General features: G+C 47.6%; 1 protein-coding gene across 18 annotated transcripts in view; it reads left to right on the plus strand.

Annotated features, from left to right (window-relative positions):
* The window catches only part of LOC139358657 (acyl-coenzyme A synthetase ACSM3, mitochondrial-like), a 145026-nt gene extending 121572 nt beyond the window's left edge, over window positions 1-23454 (plus strand). For 10 of the 18 annotated variants that reach the window (XR_011613858.1, XR_011613856.1, XR_011613860.1 and 7 more), the window contains one exon: window positions 15742-18109. Coding sequence is in view for 7 of the 18 variants with exons in the window: in XM_071079965.1 (XP_070936066.1) it covers window positions 4629-4863 (235 nt within the window). In the remaining 11 variants the exon portion in view is untranslated. The other 8 variants (XM_071079965.1, XM_071079964.1, XM_071079969.1 and 5 more) reach the window with 6 other exon arrangements.
* Window positions 23455-23968: the final 514 nt, after the last annotated feature.

A 23968-nucleotide genomic window follows, 5' to 3' on the forward strand; every position in this document is an offset into this window, starting at 1 on the left:
AATTACTGGAAATTTGGAGCTAACAGGAGAGTTGACAATATTAAAGAGCAATGGTGTGGGGTGGTTGGTTGATGATAGCATTGGGATTATGTTTTTAAAAGAGTTCTTGTCACCGGGCACAGTGGTTTATACCTATAATCTCAGTACTTTGGGAGGCTGAGGCAGGAAGATCGTTTGAAGCTGGGAATTCTAAACCAGCCCGAGCAACATAGCAAGACCCTGTCTCTACAAAAAAAAAAATTAAAAATTAGCTGGGCATGGGGGCATGGGTCTGTAGTCCCAGCTACTTAGGAAGCTGAGGCAGGAGGTCAAGGCCACAGTGAGCCATAATCGTGTCACTGAACTCCAGCAGGGGCGACAGAGCCTGGGCGACAAAGACCTTGTCTTGAAAGAACAGAACGAGAATCTTTATCTTTTACAGACATATACCAAGACATTCAGGGAGGAAATTATAAGATGTGTGGGATTTGCTATAAAATAACAAGAGAGGAAGAGGAGAAATATGCAGGAGTGTACATGAAACATGAGATAACAAATATCTGAATCTGCTGAGGAGTAGGTAAAAGCTCACTACACTAGCCTCTTGTTTAAAATGCTCCAGAATAGAAAGTTTGTCTGAAAATCCACTTCATGGGTTTGTAGCGAGCATTGAGTAAGATCACGTATACAGAGGGCTTTATCACCATGGCTTACAGGTAGTCAGCACACATTGTTTTTAGTTTTGTATACACCCTGTCCATTAATCACATCCAAAAAAGGTATGTTATTCATTCACACCAAGAGCTCTGGCCAATGGAACTTTGTCCACTTGGTGGTAATTTATTGAAATTTGAGGTTTAGAATGAGCAAATGCCAGCCTTCAGAGCCCCAGGCCTACTATGCAACAGCCAAGCCAACAGTCCAAAATGCCTTCCTAGCACACCTAGTAAGTAGGATCACTTTCCTCTCACCTTGTAGGCATACTTGAGTTCATTCACTATTTTTCATTCATTTCTTATGTGCCAGGTATTGGGTGCTAGGGATCTGTAATACAGTGAACCCATAATTGACTGGAAGCATCACTTTCAAAGCATCATTTCAGGATGAGTATTTAAGTGTCAAGTGAATTCAAGGAACAGTGCAAAGGATCCATGGCCTCAGTCACCATGAAGACTCTCCCAAGAGTCAGCCCTATTGGGCACATATAAATGAGTGGAGACATGGAATTCACCCTTACAAAGCCTAGAACCTGACAGAGCACACAAGACAAAAACCCAAATAACCAAGAACAGGGAGCTGAATGTGAGAGGTGGGCCCCAAAGGATTAGGCCACCAAGGTGGAGAAAGTAATGTGTGCAGAGTGGGAAGTATTCAGGTTTGGCTGAAGCAAGTAAGTATTTGGAGAGAGGTGGAAACAGGCTGGAATGGTCTCCTAGGGTCCTTTGTGGAGAAGGTCAGGTTCAGGCATCTGAATCCCATTCAGTAGCAAGAGAGTCACTCCATGGTGCCAAGCAAGTGCTAACAGGCTTAGGACAAGATTCAGGAAGAGGCCTCTTGCAGCAAGTGGCCAACCCCAGGGACCACTCATGGAAGGCCTATCCCCACCTGGCACTGCACCTTTAAGCTCACATCACATGACCACGTGCACAGTCGCACACATCCACGTGCATGTTCACATGCATGTTCACACATAGTCATACACATGTTCACACAACCATGTGCATGTTCACACACGATCATGTGCACGTTTACACATGGCCACATGCATGCTAATGCACAATCATATGCATGTTCACACATGACCATGTGCACAAATGACACATGACCATATGCGTATTCATATGCTCAGTGACTCACAGATTCATAAGACCTGAGACGGACATGCGTTTTGGGAGATCCAGCTTTAGGATATGGGCTCACTGTCTCAGCACATGCAGACCAGGCCTGAACTATATTCAAGAAAGCTGCCTGCCAGTTTAGAGCAGGGCTTAGCAAACCTTTTCCATAAAGAGCCAGTTAGGAAATGTTTGAGGCTTTGCAGACCATGTAGTCTCTTGCAACTACTCAACTCACTAAAGCAACAATGGATAACACATACGTGAAGGAGCATGGCCGTGTTCTGGTAAAACAAAACTTGGCTGCAGTTTGCCCATGCCTAGCCTAGAGTTTGTAGCCTCTTCCCAGAGAGAGGGAAACTGACAGATTCCCAAATCTGTCAGAAACTAGGAAGGCTCCTTCAGAAGGACATCCTTCCAGGCCTGAGGATCCGTCCACCCACAGGAGGCCTGGCACAACTCATTCCCCACTCAGCTTGGTGCAAGCTAACCCTATCAGTCCCTGCCACTGTTATCCTTGCTGCCCACCCCCAGTGTCCTCTCAAGTGGAGGCTGCTTGCTTCTCATGTCCTGCGCCGCAGGGTCAGGCACTGCACCCACCCCTTCCAGCCCCACAGAAGCCCCTTCTCCCCAGCCCTGGCCCACTGCCACCCCACCCCCTCACTGGGGAACCCCTGCCTATCCAGTTGAGCCCAGATGGCATTCCTTTAGGAAACCTCCTTGGCACTCTGAAGTCCAGAGCACAGGACCTGCCTGGAATGTTCTCCTTGCAGCCTGTTCTTCACTTACGAGACCGTGCTGCACACTGGACTTCAACATCAGCTTCACCATCTGTCTCTTCCTTCACTACCTTCCCTCTGCACTAGGCCATAAGCTCTGTGGGAGGAGGAACTCATCACAGTGGCTGTCCCTGACAGGTTGTTCATCAGCATGTATTGAAATAAAGAATTCCCAGGCACCTCCAACAGAGAGACTGGACCTTGTGAGACCCAACAAGAAGCCACTATTTCAGAACTGGTGAAAAACAGCAAAGATCTAGATTAGGGGGTGTAGTGGGAATGAAATGGGGAACAGTGGGATGCCCCATATTTGTCAATGACTCATAGTCTTTCTCCAGAGATCTGTCTTCCTCCCCTGGGTTCGTCTCATCAGCTGCCACCAGCACTCACTCCAGCCACTAAAGCCGAAAAGCTGAAAGACCTCTGCCCTCATCTGGCCCCATCCAGCCGAAGACCGGAACCTGTCATTTCAACCTCACGCCCACCCCCTTTTCCACTCCCACTGCTTCTGCCTTAGTTCAGACCACCACCATCGCTCTCCTACCTAGTTCAAGCCAAGCTGACCCGGCCAGCGGCCTTCAGGCCTGCCCTTCTCCATCCTGCCATGTCCATCCTCCACAGCCAGAACAGGAAGCTGTCATTTAAAAGTGCAGGTCTGCTTTGGTTGTTCTCCTGATGAAACTCTTCAGTGGCTTCCCGGTTCCCTTTGGGTCCTGGCACAGATTCCTTAGCATGGCCAGGGAGGACAGCCCTCTGATCCTCCCCTCCCTGAGATGCTCCTTCTGCCCCAGCACCCTATGTTTGAGCCCGAGTCCGCCCTGTGGTGTCGCGCTCAGCCCAGCTCCCCATGCCTGGGGTGCCTTGCCTGGCCTAGGAACTGCCAAAATTTACCTGCTTCCAAGACTCAGCCCTAGCACCTCTTCCTGCTGGGTGTTTTCTGATGCCCCTCCTCTGCCACCTCATGGGGACCCGATAGTCCCCTGAAGAGCCTTCTGCCCCAGTGCCTCACCCCACTCTTTGGACCTGTTTCTGTTTCCATTGCTGCCTCGCCTTCTTAGACCACGGGCTCCTGCAGAGCCAGACCCCATATCTCAGTCGGCTTTGCATTCCCAGTGCCTGGCCCAAACTGAGGCTGGAATGGTCTCCTATTCCATAAGCACTCAATAACCCTTGAAAAATGACTGGAATCCCGGAGATGGCCAAGGCAGCAACTGTGATGGGAGAGTGATCTGCTGCCCTCTCCTGGCAATGTGAGGAATTGTCCTAAGCACAGACAACTCCCCCCCCGCCTTGCAAAAACAAGTGCAGGTTGGGGAAAACTGGAAAAGGAGCTGATGGAGGACTAGGGAGATGGATGCTGTCTAAGGAGACAAACTGAATTAAGGGGTTGCTGAGACTTTGCCGGCTCACGCACTATTCCCATGTCTATGGGCCCACGGGCCAGGTCAGTGCTTCCTAAGGATGAGGGTGCATCCTCAGAGAGGCTCTGGCTCCCCCCACCAAACCATAAACTCTTGAAGGACATCTTCCTTCTCAATATACCCTATTGCCATGTTGTTGTAACTATCACTGTAACTTTTATTCACTTAAGTGGGTGATCACTGAGTTTTTCCTCCATTGTTATAAAACATGTGTTTTGCTCTTTTGTGTAAAATGACTCTGAATTTAGCCACTGGCTTCTCCTGATTTTAACTCGGCTTCCTACTGCTAGGAGGTTATCTCTGATGTTCTGGGCTTCTCAGCTTTCTATCAAAACCCAAATACCGTCATTCCTCGGTATCCATAGGGGATTGGTTCCAGGACCTTCTCTTGAAGATACCAACATTGCAGGTGCTCTAGCTCCTGAGAGAGAACAGTGCAGCATTTGCAGACAACCTATGCACACCCTGCATCCACTTTCAATCAGCTCTAGATTACTTCTGATACCTAATTCAATGTAAATGCTATGTCAATAGTTGTTTAAAGAATAATGACAAGAAGAAAATGTTGTACATGTTCAGTAAAGCCACATATTTTTTGAATATTTGTACACCAGGTGGTTGAATCCCCAGTTGAATCCAGAACCCACTGATGCAGAACCCACAGGTGAGGAGGGCCAGCTGTGCCTGTTAGCATCCCCTGACCACCGCCCCCCACCCACATGGTGCCCACTGCTTCAACGGGTCAGGCAATGTCATGCACCCCTCCTGGCAAAGAGAAGCATTACCTCAGCTCCTCTTGGGGTTGCAGGTCTAACCACCTGCATCTTAACATTTGCAAAGGTTGCCTAACCTCTAAAATAGGAAATGGATTTGGGGAAGGAGCTTGAGACTGTGGCTGGAGAATTGTGACTGATGTTCACAAAGATAGTTAAAGCCTTGGAGTGGCTAAGATAGCCACCTGCAGAGAAAAATCACCTGTCGTTCACCATTGAATCATCCATCTCTCCTGCACAGGGCATTCTATAAACATTAGGTGTCTGTGGAACAAATGCAAAGAGCGTACACAAAAAAAGCAAAAGGGACTGTGTTTGCACGATGCAGAAAATTAGACCTGCATGACACGTTTAGCCCTAAATTTGGGAATCTACCCCACTAGACAGGAAATGCCTTTTCAATTAACAAATGGCCTCTCCACTCCTTATTTCCCTGGCAAGTTTACTGAACAATGATTGGCACCGTAAACTTTGTTTTCATGTCAAACAGTACCTATCCTCTAGTGGTTTATCGTCTATTTGGTGGGACATGGCACAAAGGAAGAAAAACTGTTCAGTCCTCAGGAAGTCTGTAACCTCACCAGACGAAGCATCCATCTCACACTTGCTTCTCCAGGACCACTAGAGAGTCACATGAGACCATGTGCAATGAAAAGCTGAATTCACAAACACTTACCACTGAAAATGAGCAGCACAGAAAATCAGTGTTTTTAGTTAGGTGGTGCTATCAGGGCAGGTTTCCCAAAAGAAGCTGGCTTTGAACTGCCCTAGGCTGGGAAGAAGTAGAAAACAGAATGGAAAATTCATTGTCCCATAGTCTGGAGGCAACCTGAATCCTAGCACCAGCATCAGTCGGAGATCCCAGTGGCAAGACAGGGGAGTGACACCATTGACAATCCTGCCCATGTTCTCACTCTTGAGAGTGTGACACTGGGGCAGAAGCAGCAAAGATGACCACTGCAAACCTTGCAGCTCCCAGACAGAGGCGTATTTGGCTTCCAATGCACAAGGCCCCCTTCAGCAATGCCTTTTCAGGGTGCGGGATAATAAAGTAAGGTGAAGGTGGACTGGAGTGAAGTGCAGCCCGGGATGATAGCACCAGCTCAGAATGTCCTCAGCGAGGCCAGCAACAGTTTGGAGAATATTGAGAGATGGAGCTGTCCAATCAGCCAGAGGGTCCCTGAGAGATGAGATGGTCTTGGCCTGGATTCCCCACCCCTCGCTCACAAAAGCAGCTTGGTCCATGGAGCTGGGCAGCGCTGTTCAATAATAATGAACAGCCCACACGGCATGCATCCCATCAGAGCCCAGTGAGGGGGCAGGCGAGTGCTGTCTCCCCAGCACCTGCTTCTGCCTGGGCCAGCGGCCCTGACCCTTCTGACAAACCTCTAAGTGCTCCAACTGCTACATGGTTTCTCACCATCTCCAGCCCAAACTCTGCCTCCAAAGCCTAGTGGATCCACCCAGTGGGCCTTACCTCCTGCTCTCCCAACACGTTCTGCTCTAACTGAGACTCACCTGCTCCCTGGGCCACAGCGTTCATGTTTACCTGCGGACTTCCTCACACTGTCCCCACCACCTGAATGACCCTGCTCCTTTCCACCCCGAACAATGGTAGGAACAGAAGCAGCACAGACTTAGAGTCAGAAGAGATAGCTTCAAGTCCTCCACTGAACGAAGAGTGCCTGCATATTCCCACAAACGAACATAAAGTTAATCAACTTACAGTTACAGAGGCCCAGCGTCCACAGTCAGCCTCAGCCTGGCTGAAGTCACAGTGTCAGCAAGGCTAGCTCATCCTGGTGCTCCTGGGAGGCGTTGCTCCCTTGCCTTTCCCAGCTCCTAGAGGCAGCATGGCTTCCTTGGCTTATGGTCCCAAGGCACATGGACTTCTGCTTCTGTGGCCACATCTCTATCTTTGACTCTGGCCCTCCAGGTTCCCTCTTTTGAGGACTCCTGTGATTACATTACCAGAGCCACAGGGTAATGCAGGATAATCTCCCCCTCTCAAGATCCTTAGTTGAATCACATTTGCAAAGTCCCTTTTGCCAGGTAAGGTCAGAAATTCACAGGTTCTGGAGATTAGGATGTGAACATCTCTGGGGGAGCATCATTCAGCCTGGCACAGTGAGATACGCATGCATTTTTAATTTTTTTGTTTATCATTTATACAAAGGGTCTCACTATGTTGCCCAGGATGACCTTACACTCCTGAGCTCAAGTTTCAAGCAATCCTCCTGCCTTGGTCTCCCAAGTAGCTGGGACAACAGGCACACACAACCACAGCTGCCTTATATCTTATAAATCAATAAGAAAACAATTTAACTTTTTTTTTAAGATTCAGTTTTGCTCTGTCACCCAGGCTCAAGTAGAGTGGTGTGATCTTGGCTCACTGCAGCTTCCACCTCTTGGGTTCAAGTGATTCTCCTACCTCAGCCTCCCAAGTAGCTGTGACTACAAGCACGTGCCACCACGACTGGCTAATTTTTGTATTTTTAGTGGAGATAGGGTTTCGCTATGTTGGCCAGGCTGGTCTTGATCTCCTGACCTAAAGTGATCCACCTTTCTAGGCCTTCCGAAGTGTTCAGATTACAGCTGTGAGCCACCGCACCCAGCCCAATTAAACTTTTTTTTTCTTTTTTTTTTTTTTCTTTTTTTTTTGAGATGGAGTTTTGCTCTTGTTGCCCAGGCTGGAGTGCAATGGTGAGATCTTGGCTCACTGCAACCTCCGCCTCCCAGGTTCAAGTGATTCTCCTGCCTCAGCCTCCAGAGTAGCTGGGATTACAGGCATGTGCCACCACACCCGGCTAATTTTGTATTTTTAGTAGAGACGGGGTTTCTCCATGTTGGTCAGGCTGGTCTCGAAGTCCCGACCTCAGGTGATCCGCCTGCCTCATCCTCCCAAAGTGCTGGGATTACAGGCGTGAGCCACTGCGCCTGGCCTCAGTTAAACTTTTTTAACGGTAAAATGTTTGACCAGACACTTGACCAGAGAAGATAGACAAACTGGCAAAAAAAATTCATGAAAAGATGTAGAACATCATTCTTCATTAGGGAAATGCAAATTGAAACCACGATGATATAAGAACTGCATCCCCACTAGAAGACATGAAATCAAAAGATTTCTGGCAAAGCTGCCGAGCAGGCAGAACTGTCACGTGCTGCTGGCAGAAACACAAAATGGCACAGCTACTGTGGAAAGCACTTTAACAGTTCCTTATAAAGTCAAACATAGGACCTAGCGATCCTTCCCCTAGGTGTTTATCCAAGACAAATGAAAGCAGATTTCTACAAAACAATGTGTACAAGAATGTTCTAGCAGCTTCCTGTTGGGAGAAAACCTGAGTGTTGGGAGAGAAGCTGAGGCAGGGCTTGCATGTCTGCTAGACTTGCTGGCTCCTTGCTTCTAGCACTCCCATTATCTCAAGCAGCCATATGTTTATCATTCACTTGATACAGTTTCCTTTCTACCTCCACATTCTCACCACCTGTTTCTTTGTTTGAGCACCAATAAATAGCGTGGGCTCCCAGAACTCCGGGCCTTTGCAGCCTCCACACTGGTGATGGTCCCACTCTCTCTTTCAAACTGTCTTTTTCTCATTCCTTTGTCTGCCAGACTTCATCGCCCCCAAGACCTGGTGTTGGGTCTTATTGCCCCAACATTCCTGGCTGCCCAACGTGGGGCAACAAAGACCCCGGTAAAGGAACACTAGAGCGTGTGAAAGCAGAGGAAGCATTGTCAAAGGACACCCAAGGACGTCTAAAAGAAGCTCAGCAGGAAAGCTAAGTGCTCAGAAGAACGAGGGTGACAATGGGACAAAGTGAAAGCAGACATTCTGCTTATTTCAATTTCTTAAGGCATTTATTACGAAGAGGGAGAATGAAAGTTAGTACTCAGAATTTGTTATCACTCTTTAGCACAGTAAAGAAGTTTTGCCCATGGTTTCTAGAACAAGGGACTATGGAGTTGGATGAATGGGAGAGAATTGGTTTGATGCGGCAGATTCAGATGAGGAAGAGGACGAGTGTTAAAAACTAACGTCAGATTCTGAGTGTGAGGAAGAGCTACTGGAGGAGATTAATGAAAAGAAGGGAAAACTAAAAAAGGTATGTTTTACTGGCCTGTCGGCTCCAGCTCCTGAATTAAGTGAATGGCCACCTCCTCTCTCTCCTCTTAATGGGTGAGAAAATAAATTAGCTGAAAAACTTACTGCTCCTGTAGTTGCAACATTAAAACCTGGAGCAATTGATGGTGCTATACAAAATTCAATTTAAAAAGCTAGAGCTGAGGGAGACCTTGAAGCATGGCAATTTTCCCGTTACTATAATCAGCAGGGAGGACAGACTATAGCTAATTGGGCCACTTTTCCTTTTAAGTTACTAAAGGAATTTAAGCAAGCCATTAGTCAATATGGACCAAACTCTCCTTTTGTGTAAACTTTATTTTAAAATATGCCTCTTGATAATAGATTAATACCATATGATTGGGATACTTTGATAAAAATCTGTTCTGACTCCATCTCAGTACCTGCAGTTAAAAACCTGGTGGGTTGATGAAGCTCAAATGCAGGCAAGGGAAAACACACAAGTGCAGCCACCTGTGCCTGTTTCCTTTGACCAGCTAATGGGAATCAGCCCTAATTGGGGTCAGTTAGAAAATCAAGCAGTAATGGAGGATGTTGCCATTGTTCAGCTGTGCTCTGTGTGCTTACAGGCATGAGAAAGGATAAATATTACAGGGGAAAAATATGCTGCTTTCAGTTCTGTCCCACAAGGACCTAAAGAACCATATATTGATTTTATTGCTCAGCTCCAAGAGGCTGTGTATAAAGCCTTAACTGACAAAACAGCTCATGATGTTGTGATACAGCTTCTTGCATAAGAAAATGCTAATGCAGAGTGTCAAACTGCTATTAGACCCCTGAGAGAGAAGGCTCATTTAGCTGAATATATTAAGGCTTGCAGTGGCATTGGAGGTAACTTACATAAGGCTACTGTTTTATCTCAGGCTATGGTTGGATTAAGAGTAGGAAAGAATATGCCCCATTTCTCAGGCTCTTGCTTTAATTGTGGGAAATTTGGACACACAAGAAAGGAATGTAAAAAAGGAAATCAAAAGGCAAAAATACCATCAATCAACAGAAAAGTCCCAGTTTATGTCCCCAGTGTAAGAAAGGCAATCACTGGGCAAGTCAGTGTCATTCTAAATTTAGCAAAGATGGACAACCTCTTTCAGGAAATGAGAAGAGGGGTTCAAGACCGAGGCATACCTGGCACAGCCAGTGCCCTTACAAATGTACAATTGTCCCCCACCTCAGCAGGCAGTGCTTCCATAGACCTCTACAGCACAATTCCTGTGTCCTTACTTCCTGGGGAGCCACCAAAGAACGTCCTCATGGGAGTTAGGGGAACTTACCCTCAGGAACAGTCAGTCTATTACTTGGAAGGTCTATCCTAAATTTAAAAGGTGTACATACAGAAATAATTGACTCTGATTATACCACAGAAATTCAATTAGCTATTCATTCCTCAACTCCATGGTCTGCCTTCCCAGGAGAAAGAATTGCTCAGTTGTTGCTGTTACCTTACATAAAACTAGGAAGCAGCACAGTGAAAAGAACAGGAGGCTTTGGTAATACTAATCCAGCAGGAAAGGCTGTGTATTGGGTTAATCAAGTGTCTGACAAAAGATCTATTTGCACAGTAACTATTCAGGGAAAAGATTTTGAAGGACTAGTAGATACTGGAGCTGATGTCTCTATTATTGCTATAAATCAATGGCTCCGGCACTGCCCTAAGCAAAAGGCATCCATTGGTGGTGTTGGAGTAGGAGCTGCCTCGGAAGTTTTTCAAACTTCTTTGATTTTACCATGTCAAGGGCTGGATGGTCAGGAAGGGACAATCCAACCTATCATTACACCTATTCCTGTCAATTTATGGGGTAGAGACTTATTGCAACAATGGGATACTGAAATATCTATTCCTACAGATCAATATAGTAATAATAGTAGAAAAATGATGAGAAATATGGGATATCACCCAGGAAAAGGATTAGGAAAAGATAAAATGGCCAATCAGAACCTTTAGAATTAAAAAGGCAAACAGATCGGACTAGATTGGGGTATCATTTTTAGCAGCGGCCATTGTTGAGCCTCTGGCTCCCATTCCTCTTGTTAGGCTAACTGACAAACTGGTTTGGGTGGAGCAATGGCCACTGAAACAGGAAAAACTGGAGGCTTTAAAAGAACTGGTGCAGGAACAATTGCAAAAGGGACATATAGAGCCTACTTTCTCCCCTTGGAATTCTCCTGTATTTGTCATTAAGAAAAAATCAGGGAAATTGATAATGTTAACAGATTTAAGGGTTGTTAATGCTGTGATTCAACCCATAGGCATAGTATAACCAGGGCTGCCCTCCCCAACAATGATTCCAAAATACTGTCCTCTCATAGTGATAGATCTAAAGGATTGCTTTTTTACCATTCCTTTAGCTGCCCAATATTATGAAAAATTTGCTTTTACTGTTCCCACCGTAAATAATAAAGAACCAGTGACACGGTGAAACCCCATCTCTACTAAAAAATACAAAAAACTAGCCTGGCGAGGTGGCAGGCACCTGTAGTCCCAGCTACTCAAGAGGCTGAGGCAGGAGAATGGCGTAAACCCGGGAGGTGGAGCTTGCAGTGAGCTGAGATCCGGCCACTGCACTCCAGCCTGGGTGACAGAGCAAGACTCCGTCTCAAAAAAAAAAAAAAAAACTCAAATATAAAAGCAAAAGGGAGGGAACCAGGAATGTAAGACAGCACATATGCAATTGCATTTAGCTTTATTAACATTAAATTTTTTTAATTTACGAAAAGATCAACCCATGACTGCAGCTAAGCAACACCTGAGAGGACAAAAGGAAAATAAAAAGGCTGGACAAGATACATGGTAGAGGGATGCACATACATAGAGCTGGGAAAAAGGAAAGATAATTTTATAGGGAAGAGGATTTGCCTGTGTGGGTGCCCAACAAACATCTGAAGATCTATCACGAGCCACAGCATCTAGTGGATCCACCTGTACAGTGCAAATTGAAGGTTTAAGGATTGCTTTTAAGCCTTGATTTGCTTTCTCTGTGCCTTTTGTTAGAAGGGGCCTGCTTCTTGTTATAAACGGTAAGTTTTACCCCGTGGTAATTAACCAAAGAGGCAGAAGCTGAGTTACAAATGCTTCAGCAATGGCATGCCTCCTGGCCACAGCCACAAAAGCTTTTGCTTCTGTTTTAGTAGATTTACTAATGTGGGGGTGAGTGTATGCTTGTGTTTTTGCAGGAGATGAACAAACCGTATAGGTGCCCTCAAGATGTGTATGACCATGATATAGGAGACTGAAAGGACCCATGGATCCCAACCATAGACCTGGTTCCCCCAGTTTGAGCCATGCTGAGAAACTGCGGGAGTGCCAGGGTTTCACCTATCGATGCTTAACAGATCAATGCTTTCTGACTGAACTCCTCTCTACCCTGAATACAAGAGACCCTAATAGGTAGGCAGGAGTATCATCACCCCTATTCAGCATGAAGAAGTTACAGAAGATGGACGTTTATCCTTCTGCAACCGCTAGGATTAAGGGTCCTCTTGTAAAAGGGAAAGGGGAGATAGGTAGGAAGCATTCAAACCAGAGCAACTCCATTTTGAATAAGGGCTAAGAAAAATGAAACTGGATCACCAACTGGCAATTAAGGGCTGCACAGCCTGCAATTGCCTTGCTCAATTAATTTAAAAAAGAAGCCACCTTAGGCCGGGCGCGGTGGCTCAAGCCTGTAATCCCAGCACTTTGGGAGGCCGAGACGGGCGGATCACGAGGTCAGGAGTTCGAGACCATCCTGGCTAACACGGTGAAACCCCGTCTCTACTAAAAAATACAAAAAACTAGCCGGGCGAGGTGGCGGGCGCCTGTAGTCCTGGCTACTCGGGAGGCTGAGGCAGGAGAATGGCGTAAAAACCCGGGAGGCAGAGCTTGCAGTGAGCTGAGATCCGGCCACTGCACTCCAGCCTGGGTGACACAGCGAGACTCCGTCTCAAAAAAAAAAAAAAAAAAAAAAAAAGCCACCTTATACTAGTAATGGTAGCTGTGGCCGTTTGTACAAAAAAGAGAAGGGGGCATTTTGAGAGAAAAACTAAGTATTGAGAGAGAAGCTGAAGCAGGGCTTGCATGTCTGCTAGACTTGCTGGCTCCTTGCTTCTAGCACTCCCATTATCTGAAGCAGCCATATGTTTATCACTTACTTGATACACTGCTTCCTTTCAACCTCCACATCCTCACCATCTGTTTCTTTGTTTGAGCACCAATAAATAGCGTGGGCTCCCAGAGCTCAGGGCCTTTGCAGCCTCCACACTCGCGATGGCCCCCTGGTCCCACTTTCTCTCTCAAATTGTCTTTTTCTCATTCCTCTGACTCTGCCAGACTTCATTGCCCCCATGACCTGGTGTTGGATCTGATCACCCCAACACTTCCTTCTGCTCCCCACAAACTGACAGCAGCCCACGTGGCCTTCAGCTGATGAAGGTAATAAAGTGTGGTACACATCCATACAGTGGAATATATTCACTAATGAAAAAGAACAAGTTACTGATGCACACAGGAACGTGGGTAACTCTCAACAGCTTTACACTAAGTAAAATGAGACAGACATAAAAGATACCTGTGGTGGGATTCTTTACCTGAAATTCTAACAAAGGCAAAATGATGGTGCAAGAAAGCAGATCCACGGATGCCGAGGGCTGAGAAGGAGACTGCTGGGGATGAGCTGTAAAGGGGCACACAGGAACTTTGAGGGTGTGGAAATGCTGTGTCTTTATTGTTGTAGTGACCGTGTGGCTGCATGCATTTATCAGACCTCATCGAGCTGCACATGTCAATTATACCTCAACAAAGCTGATATTAAACATCAATTGCATGGTTGCACAACAATGTGAACGTTCTTAAAGCCACTAAACTGTGCACTTAAAAACGGCTTAAATGGGCCGGGCATGGTGGTTCATACCTGTAATCCCAGCACTTTGGGAGGCCAAGGTGGGCAGATAATGAGGTCAGGAGTTCAAGACTGGCCTGGCCAACATGGGGAAACCCCATCTCTACTAAAAATACAAACATTAGCCGGGCACAGTGGTGCATGCCTGTAGTCCTAGCTACTCGGGAGGTTGAAGGAAGAGGATCACTTGAACCCTGGAGATGGAGGTTGCAGTGAGCCAACATCACATCACTGCACTCCAGCCCGGGTGACAGAGCAAGACTTCCTCTCAAAAAAAAAAAAAAAAAAAAAAAAAAGGTTTAAATGGGCCAGGCTCAGTGGCTCTCACCTGTAATCCCAGCACTTTGGGAGGCCAAGGTGGGTGGATCACCTAAGCTCAGGAGTTCGAAACCAGCCTGGCCAACATGGCAAAACCCAGTCTCTACTGAAAACACAAAAATTAGCTGGTCATGGTGGTGAGAGGTGAAGCCAGCTGGACTTCTGGGTCAGGTGGGGACTTGGAGAACTTTTCTTACAAGAGGATTGTAAAATGCACCAATCAGCACTCTGTGTCTAGCTAAAGGATTGTAAATACACAAATCAGCACTCTGTGTCTAGCTAAAGGATTGTAAATGCACCAATCAGCACTCTGTAAAATGGACCAATCAGCAGGATGTGGGTGGGGCCAAACAAAGGAATAAAAGCTGGCCACCCCAGCCCACAGCCACAATCTGCTGAGGTCCACTTCCACGCTGTGGAAGCTTTGTTCTTTCATTCTTCACAATAAATCTTGCTACTGTTTACTCTTTGGGTCCGCACCACCTTTAAGAGCTGTGCCACGAAGGTCCGCAGCTTCATTCTTGAAGTCAGTGAGACCACAAACCCACCAGAAGGAAGAAACTCCGGACACACCACCTTTAAGAGCTGTAACACTCACCGCAAAGGTCCGTGGCTTCGTTCTTGAAGTCAGCGAGACCAAGAACCCACTGGAAGGAACCAATTCCAGACACAGTGGCATGTGCCTGTAATCCCAGCTACTTGGGAGGCTGAGGCAGGAGAATTGCTTGAACCCAGGAGGCAGAGGTTGCAGTGAGCTGAGATCGTGCCACTGCACTCCAACCCGAGCAATAAAGCAAGACTCCATCTCCAAAAGAAAAAGGTTTAAATGGCAAACTTTATGTTGCATATATTTTATCACAATTAAAATAAATACCCATCCCCCCCAAAAAAATCCAAGGTACTCTACATTCTGGCAATAACAATTAGAAACTAAACTTTTGAAAAGAGCATTTACAATAGTACCCAAACCAAAAAACTACCTAGGAATAAAACTAATGAAAGATACACAAGACTCTACCCTGAAAAATATAAAACACATGTGAAAAGTAAAGTAGAGGTTCCTCTTCAAAGACTTTCCTCCTTGTCTGCTTAGGAACAAATAGTAACTTCTCTTAGAAGCAAAATTTATTCAAAGACCTGTGCTAACATTCTTAAATATCTGCTAGCCGTAATAAAGAAATCAATGTACTTTATGTTCTTAACTCCCACACTTAGCCTAAATATTTGCCCTGGCATGCTTCTACTGGTCCAAGCAAGCATTAGGTCATATCCTGTTCCTCTTCCTTATTTGAAGGTGTTTTTACCTTTCTCACCATTCCACAAGTTACTTCCTCCTTCCTTTGTTCTCCTCTGCCTTTGCCTCTTTTAAAAAGTTCTAAGTTGCTAGTCAGTCAGGACAAATACAGAATGTGAGGTTCTGTTCCAGCCAATGGAAACCCAGACATAGCAGTAGGGTGGACAAGTCAGGTTATAAATGACCCTGTCTCCTGTGTTCAGTGTACTCTCATGGCAAAACTGCTGGCAAGTGTACCCTTTCTGCAGAAAGTATAAAAATGGCCTTGCTGAGAAAAATTTATATTCAAGTGCTTTTTGTTGTTGTTTGTTTGTTTTTTACAGCACTGAGAAATAAGCATTTCAAACACACAAAATGTAACTGAGGAAAAATTAAAGAATATCCAGATTAATGGAGGAATAGATCATGTTCACGGATTGGAAGAGTCAGTATTTTAATGCCAAATCTCCCTGATTTGATGTACAGATTCAGTGGAATATCACTCAAAATCCCAGCATTTTTGTGCACATTGAAAATGATTCTCCAGTGGACACAGAAAATCAAAGACCCCTGAGCAGCCAAAGCAACCCTAAAGAGAAGAACCCAGCTGGGGGATTTCACTGCCAGACAGCAGAACTTGTTTTAAAGCTGAGGCAACTTAAGATCCTGAAGGTCCGCACAGGGACATATTCTCAGACCAGTGAAGCAAACAGGAGTCCCAGACAGACACGAAGATGTGGTCCCACCTGACAGGAGGTGCAGCTCGAGGAGTGCATGGCTTTCAGTAAAGGGCGCTGGGCCAACTGCATATCCACAGAGAAAAAATTATCCGACTCCACACCTCAGCCCTGATGCAGATGAATCAGAGAAGGATCCGGGATCAAAATGTAAACGCGAAAGCAAAAACGTCTGGAATTTAAAAACAGAAAGCATTTCTGCAGAGCCGGTGAGAGGCGGGTGAGCTGGGCCTGGACTGCCCGGCCTCTTTCCGTGCGGAGGCAAACCCAGAAGCCCAGCGGGAGCCGCGCGCGCTCAAGCGGCCCTGAAGCTGAAGAGGGGCGCTGAGCCACTCCACACCTCCTGGACCTGGCGGCGGCCTCTCCCAGCCTGGACCCCACCGGCCACCGGTGGCGGCCCAACCCTGCTAGGCCTGCTCCCCACCAAGCCGCGGGGGCCTTCGGGCCGTGGAGGGCGGGAAGCGCAGCGCCTCGAGGCCTTCCGACTGTGAAGGGCAGGAATCGTGGAACCCAGGACCACAGGACTGTGGAAGGCGGGAAGCGCGGGGGGCCCCCCGGAGCCTTCCGGGTGTGGAAGGCGGGAAACACAGCGCCCCGAAGCCTTCTGGCTGTGGAGGGCCGGAAGCACGGGCCCTCAGGCCTTCCCGCTGCGGCGGGTGGGAAGCGCGGGGCCGCGGGGCCTTCTGGATTTGGAGGCACCGCTTCAGACCGCGGAGCAGCTGGGAGCCGCAGGAGGTGACTCCCACCAGCTGGGCGAACCTACCTAGTCCTGGGTGAGCCTACCTAGTCCCAGGTGAGCCTACCTAGTCCTGGGCGAGCCTACCTAGTCCTGGGTGAGCCTACCTAGTCCCAGGTGAGCTTACCTAGGCCTGGGCGAGCCTACCTAGTCCTGGGTGAGCCTACCTAGTCCAAGGTGAGCTTACCTAGGCCTGGGCGAGCCTACCTAGTCCCGGGTGAGCCTACCTAGTCCTGGCCACGTGGACAAAGGCTTTGCTGGGGGGAGCTGTGTGGCCCAGTGGTGGAGGCGGGAGCGGGCGACTGGTCCCGGTGCCCAGGCTGAGCTGTGGGAGGAAGGGGCGGCAGAAGGACGTGCCACACCAGTCTGCTGGAAGTGCTGCCACCCTGTGGGAGAGCTCACTGGCCTTTCCAGAGGGCCCGGGTGTACAGGGTGGAAAGCCGCTCTCACCGCCCCCCCAGCCTTCTGAAAGAAAACGCTAGCTCCATCTAGCCCCTCTAGATTAAAGAGGTGGTCCACAAGGGTAGGGTAGAGTTAGGAGATCACGCATCTTGTAAATGCCCACTTGTTTAAAACAACAGTCATAGAACATGAATGTTTTCTGGAAATGATTTTTTGAAACGAAATTCTTAGACCACACCTGGAAGCTGGCCCAGAGGGGACATATCCACATGTGTTCACTGGATTAGAGGACACGGAGGGGGACATGAGGAGGAAGAGAGCAGAGTTCCATGCCAGACTGGGAGTGTTTAGAAGGCATTTTCATATTCTAATTAGTATTATGTGTGCACTTCATTCCTCACTACTGTATGTAGACAATACTAAATACTTTTTGGAAATATCTCATCTTTCTAGATGTTCTAAAGTGACTGATATATGTTAAAAGTAGAGGTAGTAAAATAACACATTTTGTTTGGGTGCAGTGGCTCATGCCTGTAATCCCAGCACTTTGGGAGGCTGAGGTGGATGGATTGCTTGAGCTCAGGAATTTGAGACCAGCCTGGGCAAGGTGGCATCTCCACAAAAAACACAAAAATTAGCCCTGCCAGTGACTCTTGCCTGTAGTCCCAGCTACTCAGGAGGCTGAGGTGGGAGAATCCCTTCAGCCTAGAAAGTTGAGGCTGCAGTGAGCAAAGATTATGCCATTGCACTCCAGCCTGGGCAACAGAGCCAGATCCTGTCTCTAAAATAAATAAATAAATATTTTTAAGTAAATAAATATGATTCTCCATCTTTCAAGCTCTTTCTCAAGTTCTAGTTCTTTGGAAGGCCTTCCCGGGATACTTTCCCTCAACAGATGCTGCCATTCTGCACTTTGAAACTGTGCCACATGTGTTGGCATTGTGGCTCACGCCTGTAATCCCAGCACTTTGGGACATCGAAGCGGGCAGATCACCTGAGATCGGGAGTTTGAGACCAGCCTGACCAACATGGAGAAACCCCGTCTCTACTAAAAATACAAAATTAGCCAGGCGTGGTGGCACAGGCCTGTAATCCCAGCTTCTCAGGAGGCTGACGCAGGAGAATCGCTTGAACCCAGGAGGTGGAGGTTGCGGTGAGCTGAGATTGCGCCATTGCACTCCAGCCTGGGCGACAAGAGCAAGACTCCGTCTCATAAAAGAAAAAAGAAACTGCCACACTGGTTAGCTCAGGGTCCTGCTCTCTCTGTATGTGCAAGCTCCTTAAGGGAAAATTGTTTCTGTCATACACATTCTTGTTAATCTATTATATTTTTTATAGGAGCGTCAGCCATGAACCTTGTGATGGGTGTATCACTTCTCCCCTATGAAAGCCACAGAAACCAGGGAAGGAGAGACCCTCAAAAGAACTTGACCTGGCAGACCGCGCCCTCCCTAAGGCTGCTTCAACCACAGAGTCCCTGGGGTTGCTCCATGAGGAAGCAGGACACAGGACAGGGAGCTATAAGACCTTCCCACTGCTATCCCTGCCCTCGCGAATGGTCTTTGCACAGCCTGGGTGCTGTTTGCCAATAAAACGAAGTGAAAACAACATATCAAAGTTAGCCCAGCCTTTGTGGCTGGCAGATCCTTTTTGGCAGACATTGGCAGGATTTTGTCAGAAAGACCTTGCAGTTCCACACAGGCACAAGGAAAGTTCAAGGAGAGCAAAAGGCTCCCCACAGCCTGTTGCAGAGATGGCCTGAAAGGCACTTGGGCTGTGTGAGCCCTGTGGGAGTAACCGCTGAGCACTGGACCGGACCCAGAGGTCTGGACAGCTGAGGTTGAAGAGACAGGGAGAAGGCTATGGCTCCAGTCAGCCTGTCCTAGAGGGTGGCTCACTGATTCGGAGCAGCAAGCCTGGGGGCAGGGGGGACATGGGAGTGAATGCACACACCAGGTAGAGGAATCTTAATAGGGTTACTCCAGCTTTTGGGGTGGGACTTTTGCTGAATTGACCAATTGGTTACCATCCCTGGCCTGGGAAAACTAAACCCCAGGTGCACTCCTCAGGCACTGGGACAGCCCACAAGCCCAGGGCTCAGGAGCAGAAGGCAGTTTATGGTGCTATTGACCTCCCAGTTTCAAAGGAGTGTTCCATAGAGCTGCCCAGCCTGCTCTCACCATTCCTTCACTGGACTCCACCTCCCTAGCACTGGCTGCTCTAGTGCTGACAACTACAGGAGGGACAGGTGAGCTTGAAGGGAGTTTGAAAACAAAAATGCAAGCAATGGAAGGTCTTCCAGCTCAGCTCCAGTAATGGGGGCAGTCCAGAGGGAAACTGATGAAGGCACAGTGGCCAAACCCAGCACCCAAGGCCAGGACAACAACGTGTTGTTGATGAAGATGAGAAAGGAGGGGCAATGTCCATCTACATCCCTGATACCCCTAGCAAGGACTTGCAAAAGCAGAAAGAGGTGCACTGCCAGGGGTAAGGTCTTAAACTCAAGACCACCTGGACACGTAAGCCCACGTCAAGGTATAGACAAAGTGCACTGAGAATTCAGGTGCTTCAGATGAAATCATCATCTCAAGAACAGGCCTTTGATTAGAGCAAGGGTTTCAGAGGGCACCTCACTCTCTCACCACAGAGGCCAGCACAAAGCCTGAACAAAGTGAGGGCAGCTGCCATAGAAGCAAACCAGTCAGACACTCGAGGAGATGGGGTAGTGGTACCCGATTGAAGTGTCAGTGTAGAGACCCACCATGAGGGTGGGGGAGGCACCTTGGCAACCCTCAAGTTGCCCACCCATCAGAGACAGCCAACACTTCTTAATATCCCTGTTAAAAATACAGAGAGGCAGGGGTTTTGATAACACCAGCCCATATTAGCTCTTTATTTCCTTCTCTATGATATTCCCAAGGCCTAAAAAAGTGACTAAGTTAGCAAATAAGTAAATAACCACTTTGGCCAAAAAGGTGTTTAAGATGATTACAGTGAATTTAATTTAAGAATTAATTTTAATTTAAGAATATTTAATTCTTAAATTAAATATTAATAAAAGGATGCCACACTTTGCCCCAGGAATAGGCCAGGATGCCAAGACCCAAGACCACGCCAGGAGCATGTACTCTGACCAATGAGGGCTCAGACACTAAGCCCAGTGGTCTCTGAAGCAGCTACCAAGAGGAAATCGTAACCCAAATATTGACAGAAATCCCAGAGCCATCATGATGGGGATGAGAGTGCTGAGGGACCTAGAAGACACAACATTGGGTAATCAAGGAGATTTCCTTAGAGGTAGGAGCAGATGTGAGACCATGAAGAGCTGACCAATACCCCAGACTTTAGGTCAATGGCTTTCCTAAGGAGGGCATCCCACTGAGCCATTGAAATCCTTGAGTGGATCTCTTTACTGGGTGGACTTAATGTTCAGAAGGAATCAGGATGTTGAAGGTTTACCACGCAGCTGCTCTGGAGCTGAGATCACGATCCAGCATCCAAAGATAAAGCAGGGAGTGCCTGGACATGTCCCTGGACGCAGTCCTGTCCCCTGTGATGCACCAAACAATGAGACTAGGACCCAACTGGGCCTTCACTTGACCAATGGATGATATATAGATCTCACACTGTTTCATGAAAGAGTCAAATATACAAAGCAACACCCAAAGGAGCCAAGAAATCAAAGAATAAGGCAGACAAACCCAATTTGTCAGTAGAGGGTGATTTATTGGGAACTTATGGACAGAAGCATGGTCTTGGGCAGCAGCAAGACAGGTAGACCTCTGCACTGTTACCCCCAAGACCCAGGGCTTATATACTACAGAAATAGGATCTATGTGTTCAATAAGGAATGTGCAGCACAAAGTCAACCTTCCAGGAAAAGATAAGAATGCTACGTACATCATAGTCTGTAATTTATGCAAAACATCAAGGTTGTTTCCACCTGAGGCAGGAAATACTAGCTCTTAAATGAGGAATAGTGGATAAAAATAGAAATTTTAGAGGCATTCACAGACCTGGGGTTAATCAGAAGTCAACATGATGGATTAGCATGCAAAAGCATGCAAGTTGGAGTTGCTTCAACCTCCACACACACTGATATATTAGTGTGAGCAACAACATGCCAGATAGGGCGGTACATATGTAAACAGTAGAACACTGCCAGAAGAGACCATTGCACTTCAGAACATCACCAGGTTGTTTGAGGGGATGCTGCAGTTACCACTGGAGGCCTTGCCAGTGACCACGTCCCGGCATGTGGGAAATGGCAACTTCTGCTCTGATCAAGGAACTCAACTTATCATCCTCGATGTGTAGGATTGCCCCCCATCTCGGGATACAGTCTGAACTTTCTCCCCAGTATATCATCTGTAGCAGGCAGCGGGGTAAGTAAAAGATGCAGTACTTCAAGAGACACAGACACACACCAGCACCCCAATCTAAGCCATAAAACATGCTTTCTACAAAAGCAAGAGGAGCAGACAAGAGCCATAAGTAGGTAGGAAGGGGGATCAATTCACCTTTCCTTAGTGGCAGCTCAGAATGGGGAGTGGGTGTGGGCTGAATGTGGACATTACGCCCTTAAATACTTTTCTGCACTTCCACAGCAGTGACTATAGAATCTGTGAAAGTGGGTCTCACACCACATCTAAGGGAATAGCAGACTCTGGACAGACAGCATCCCATAATCTCGAAGTCACCTTCCCTCTAGAATGGTCTGGGAGAATCTTGAAATCCAGCCCTGCCAAGGGAAGAATGGGGAGACATGTCAATGACAAACAAAGCCGGACACTAGTAAATGACAAGGACAGATTTTTGCCAGTAATGCACTATTGCAATCAGGAAAGGAGTCCAGCATGAGCTGATTTTGATTTGTGCAGAGGTGACTGGGTGCTTTCAAGGGAGAATGAGGGGGCCCGGTATGGTGGCTCATGCCTGTAATCCCAGCACTGGGAGGCCGAGACGGTCGCATCACTGGAGATCAAGAGATTGAGACCAGCCTGGCCAACATTTTTTTTTTCATCTCTACCAAAAAAAAACAAAAAACAAAAATTAGCCAGCTGTAGTGACGCAGCCTGTAGTCCCAGCTACTCAGGAGGCTGAGGTGGGAGAATCGCTTGAACCTGGGAGGCAGAGGTTGCAGTGAGCCGAGATCCCATCACTGCACTCCAGTCTGGGCAATAGAGAAAGACTCCATGTCAAATAAAGAAAGGAAGAATGAGGGGATAGGGAGAGGGTAAGCAAGTCATGGAAGTGAGAAATTATAGAATGTGGGGAGAGGGTTTTGTCCATTGGAAACCCATCTGGGTTTATTGACAGGGGCTTATTGAAGTTAGGCTCCTGTATTCCCACAGAGACTGGAAGGCAGGGGCCCTGTCTTCTGTTGTTGGCTGGAACAAACAGTAAATTCTTCTGACAACCTTGAGTTTTCTCAAGTAGGCACTTGAAGCAGGCAGTGACGGGGGCCCTAGGGTCACCACAGGGATGAGTTGTTAGAGACTATGATAATGTTTGTTCAAATCTTTATAAGCCAAGGTTGAGGCCTAATAGAGAAGGGGGCTCAGAGGAACCTGGCTGGAGTTTGGACAAGGAGAGAAGCTTTTGCAGAGGAGATGTCACCAGGCTCTCAGGAGGAGGCAGTAATATTGTTGCACAACCAGAGGGAAGCCTGCAAGTACAACCTATGGAAACAGAGGTCCTGAGAACACAGCCCAACACTACGGAACTGGCCTGTGGCAGAGATTAGAATTCAGGGGGCACCTGCTCCCCTGAATAAGACCACACTTCCCACCCTCTCTCACAGACAGAAACATTCCTCAATGGGATGTGAACATAAGTGCTTCCCATCCCTTCCAGGTCACACACTCACAGGGACAGGGTTCTCCTTCCCTTTTCCTCTCCCCTTCCCACTGGCTGCAATACCACCCCCACATACACACAAGGACATGACCCCAAGAAAGGTGGAATGGAAAGATAGAAGGAGCCTGCCCTAGGCTGGGCGCGGTGGCTCAAGCCTGTAATCCCAGCACTTTGGGAGGCCGAGGCGGGCGGATCACGAGGTCAGGAGATCGAGACCATCCTGGCTAACACGGTGAAACCCCGTCTCTACTAAAAAATACAAAAAAACTAGCCGGGCGAGGTGGCAGGCGCCTGTAGTCCCAGCTACTCTGGAGGCTGAGGCAGGAGAATGGTGTAAACCCGGGAGGCGGAGCTTGCAGTGAGCCGAGATCTGGCCACCGCACTCCAGCCTGGGCGACAGCGAGACTCCGTCTCAAAAAAAAAAAGAAGGAGCCTGCCCCACTGATGGTTCCATGAAGCAGAGCCTCCATACCAACTCGAACTTCTACACACAAAAGAAAACCAGTTCTCTGGTTTTAAACCAATTTATTCTGGGTCTCTTTTGCCCCAGCCAAATTTACATCCAACTAATGTAATGTAATGCCTATCCTCACCAAAGCATGGGCAGCCTGACAGGTCATTTCAGAGCATCCAGGGAACAGAGTGGGTGGCAGAAAGAGATCAAGGACAAGGCCAGGCACAGTGGCTCATGCCTCTGATCCCAGCACTTTGGAAGGCTGACGCAGGCGGATCACTTGAGGCCAGGAGTTCATGACTAGCCTGGTCAACATGGCGAAACATCGTCTCTAAAAATAAAAAAAGAGAGGGAGATCAAGGACAATACAAATTGCAGTCTAA

Source organism: Macaca nemestrina, chromosome 15 (assembly GCF_043159975.1).
Source record: "Macaca nemestrina isolate mMacNem1 chromosome 15, mMacNem.hap1, whole genome shotgun sequence".
Lineage (NCBI taxonomy): Eukaryota > Metazoa > Chordata > Mammalia > Primates > Cercopithecidae > Macaca > Macaca nemestrina.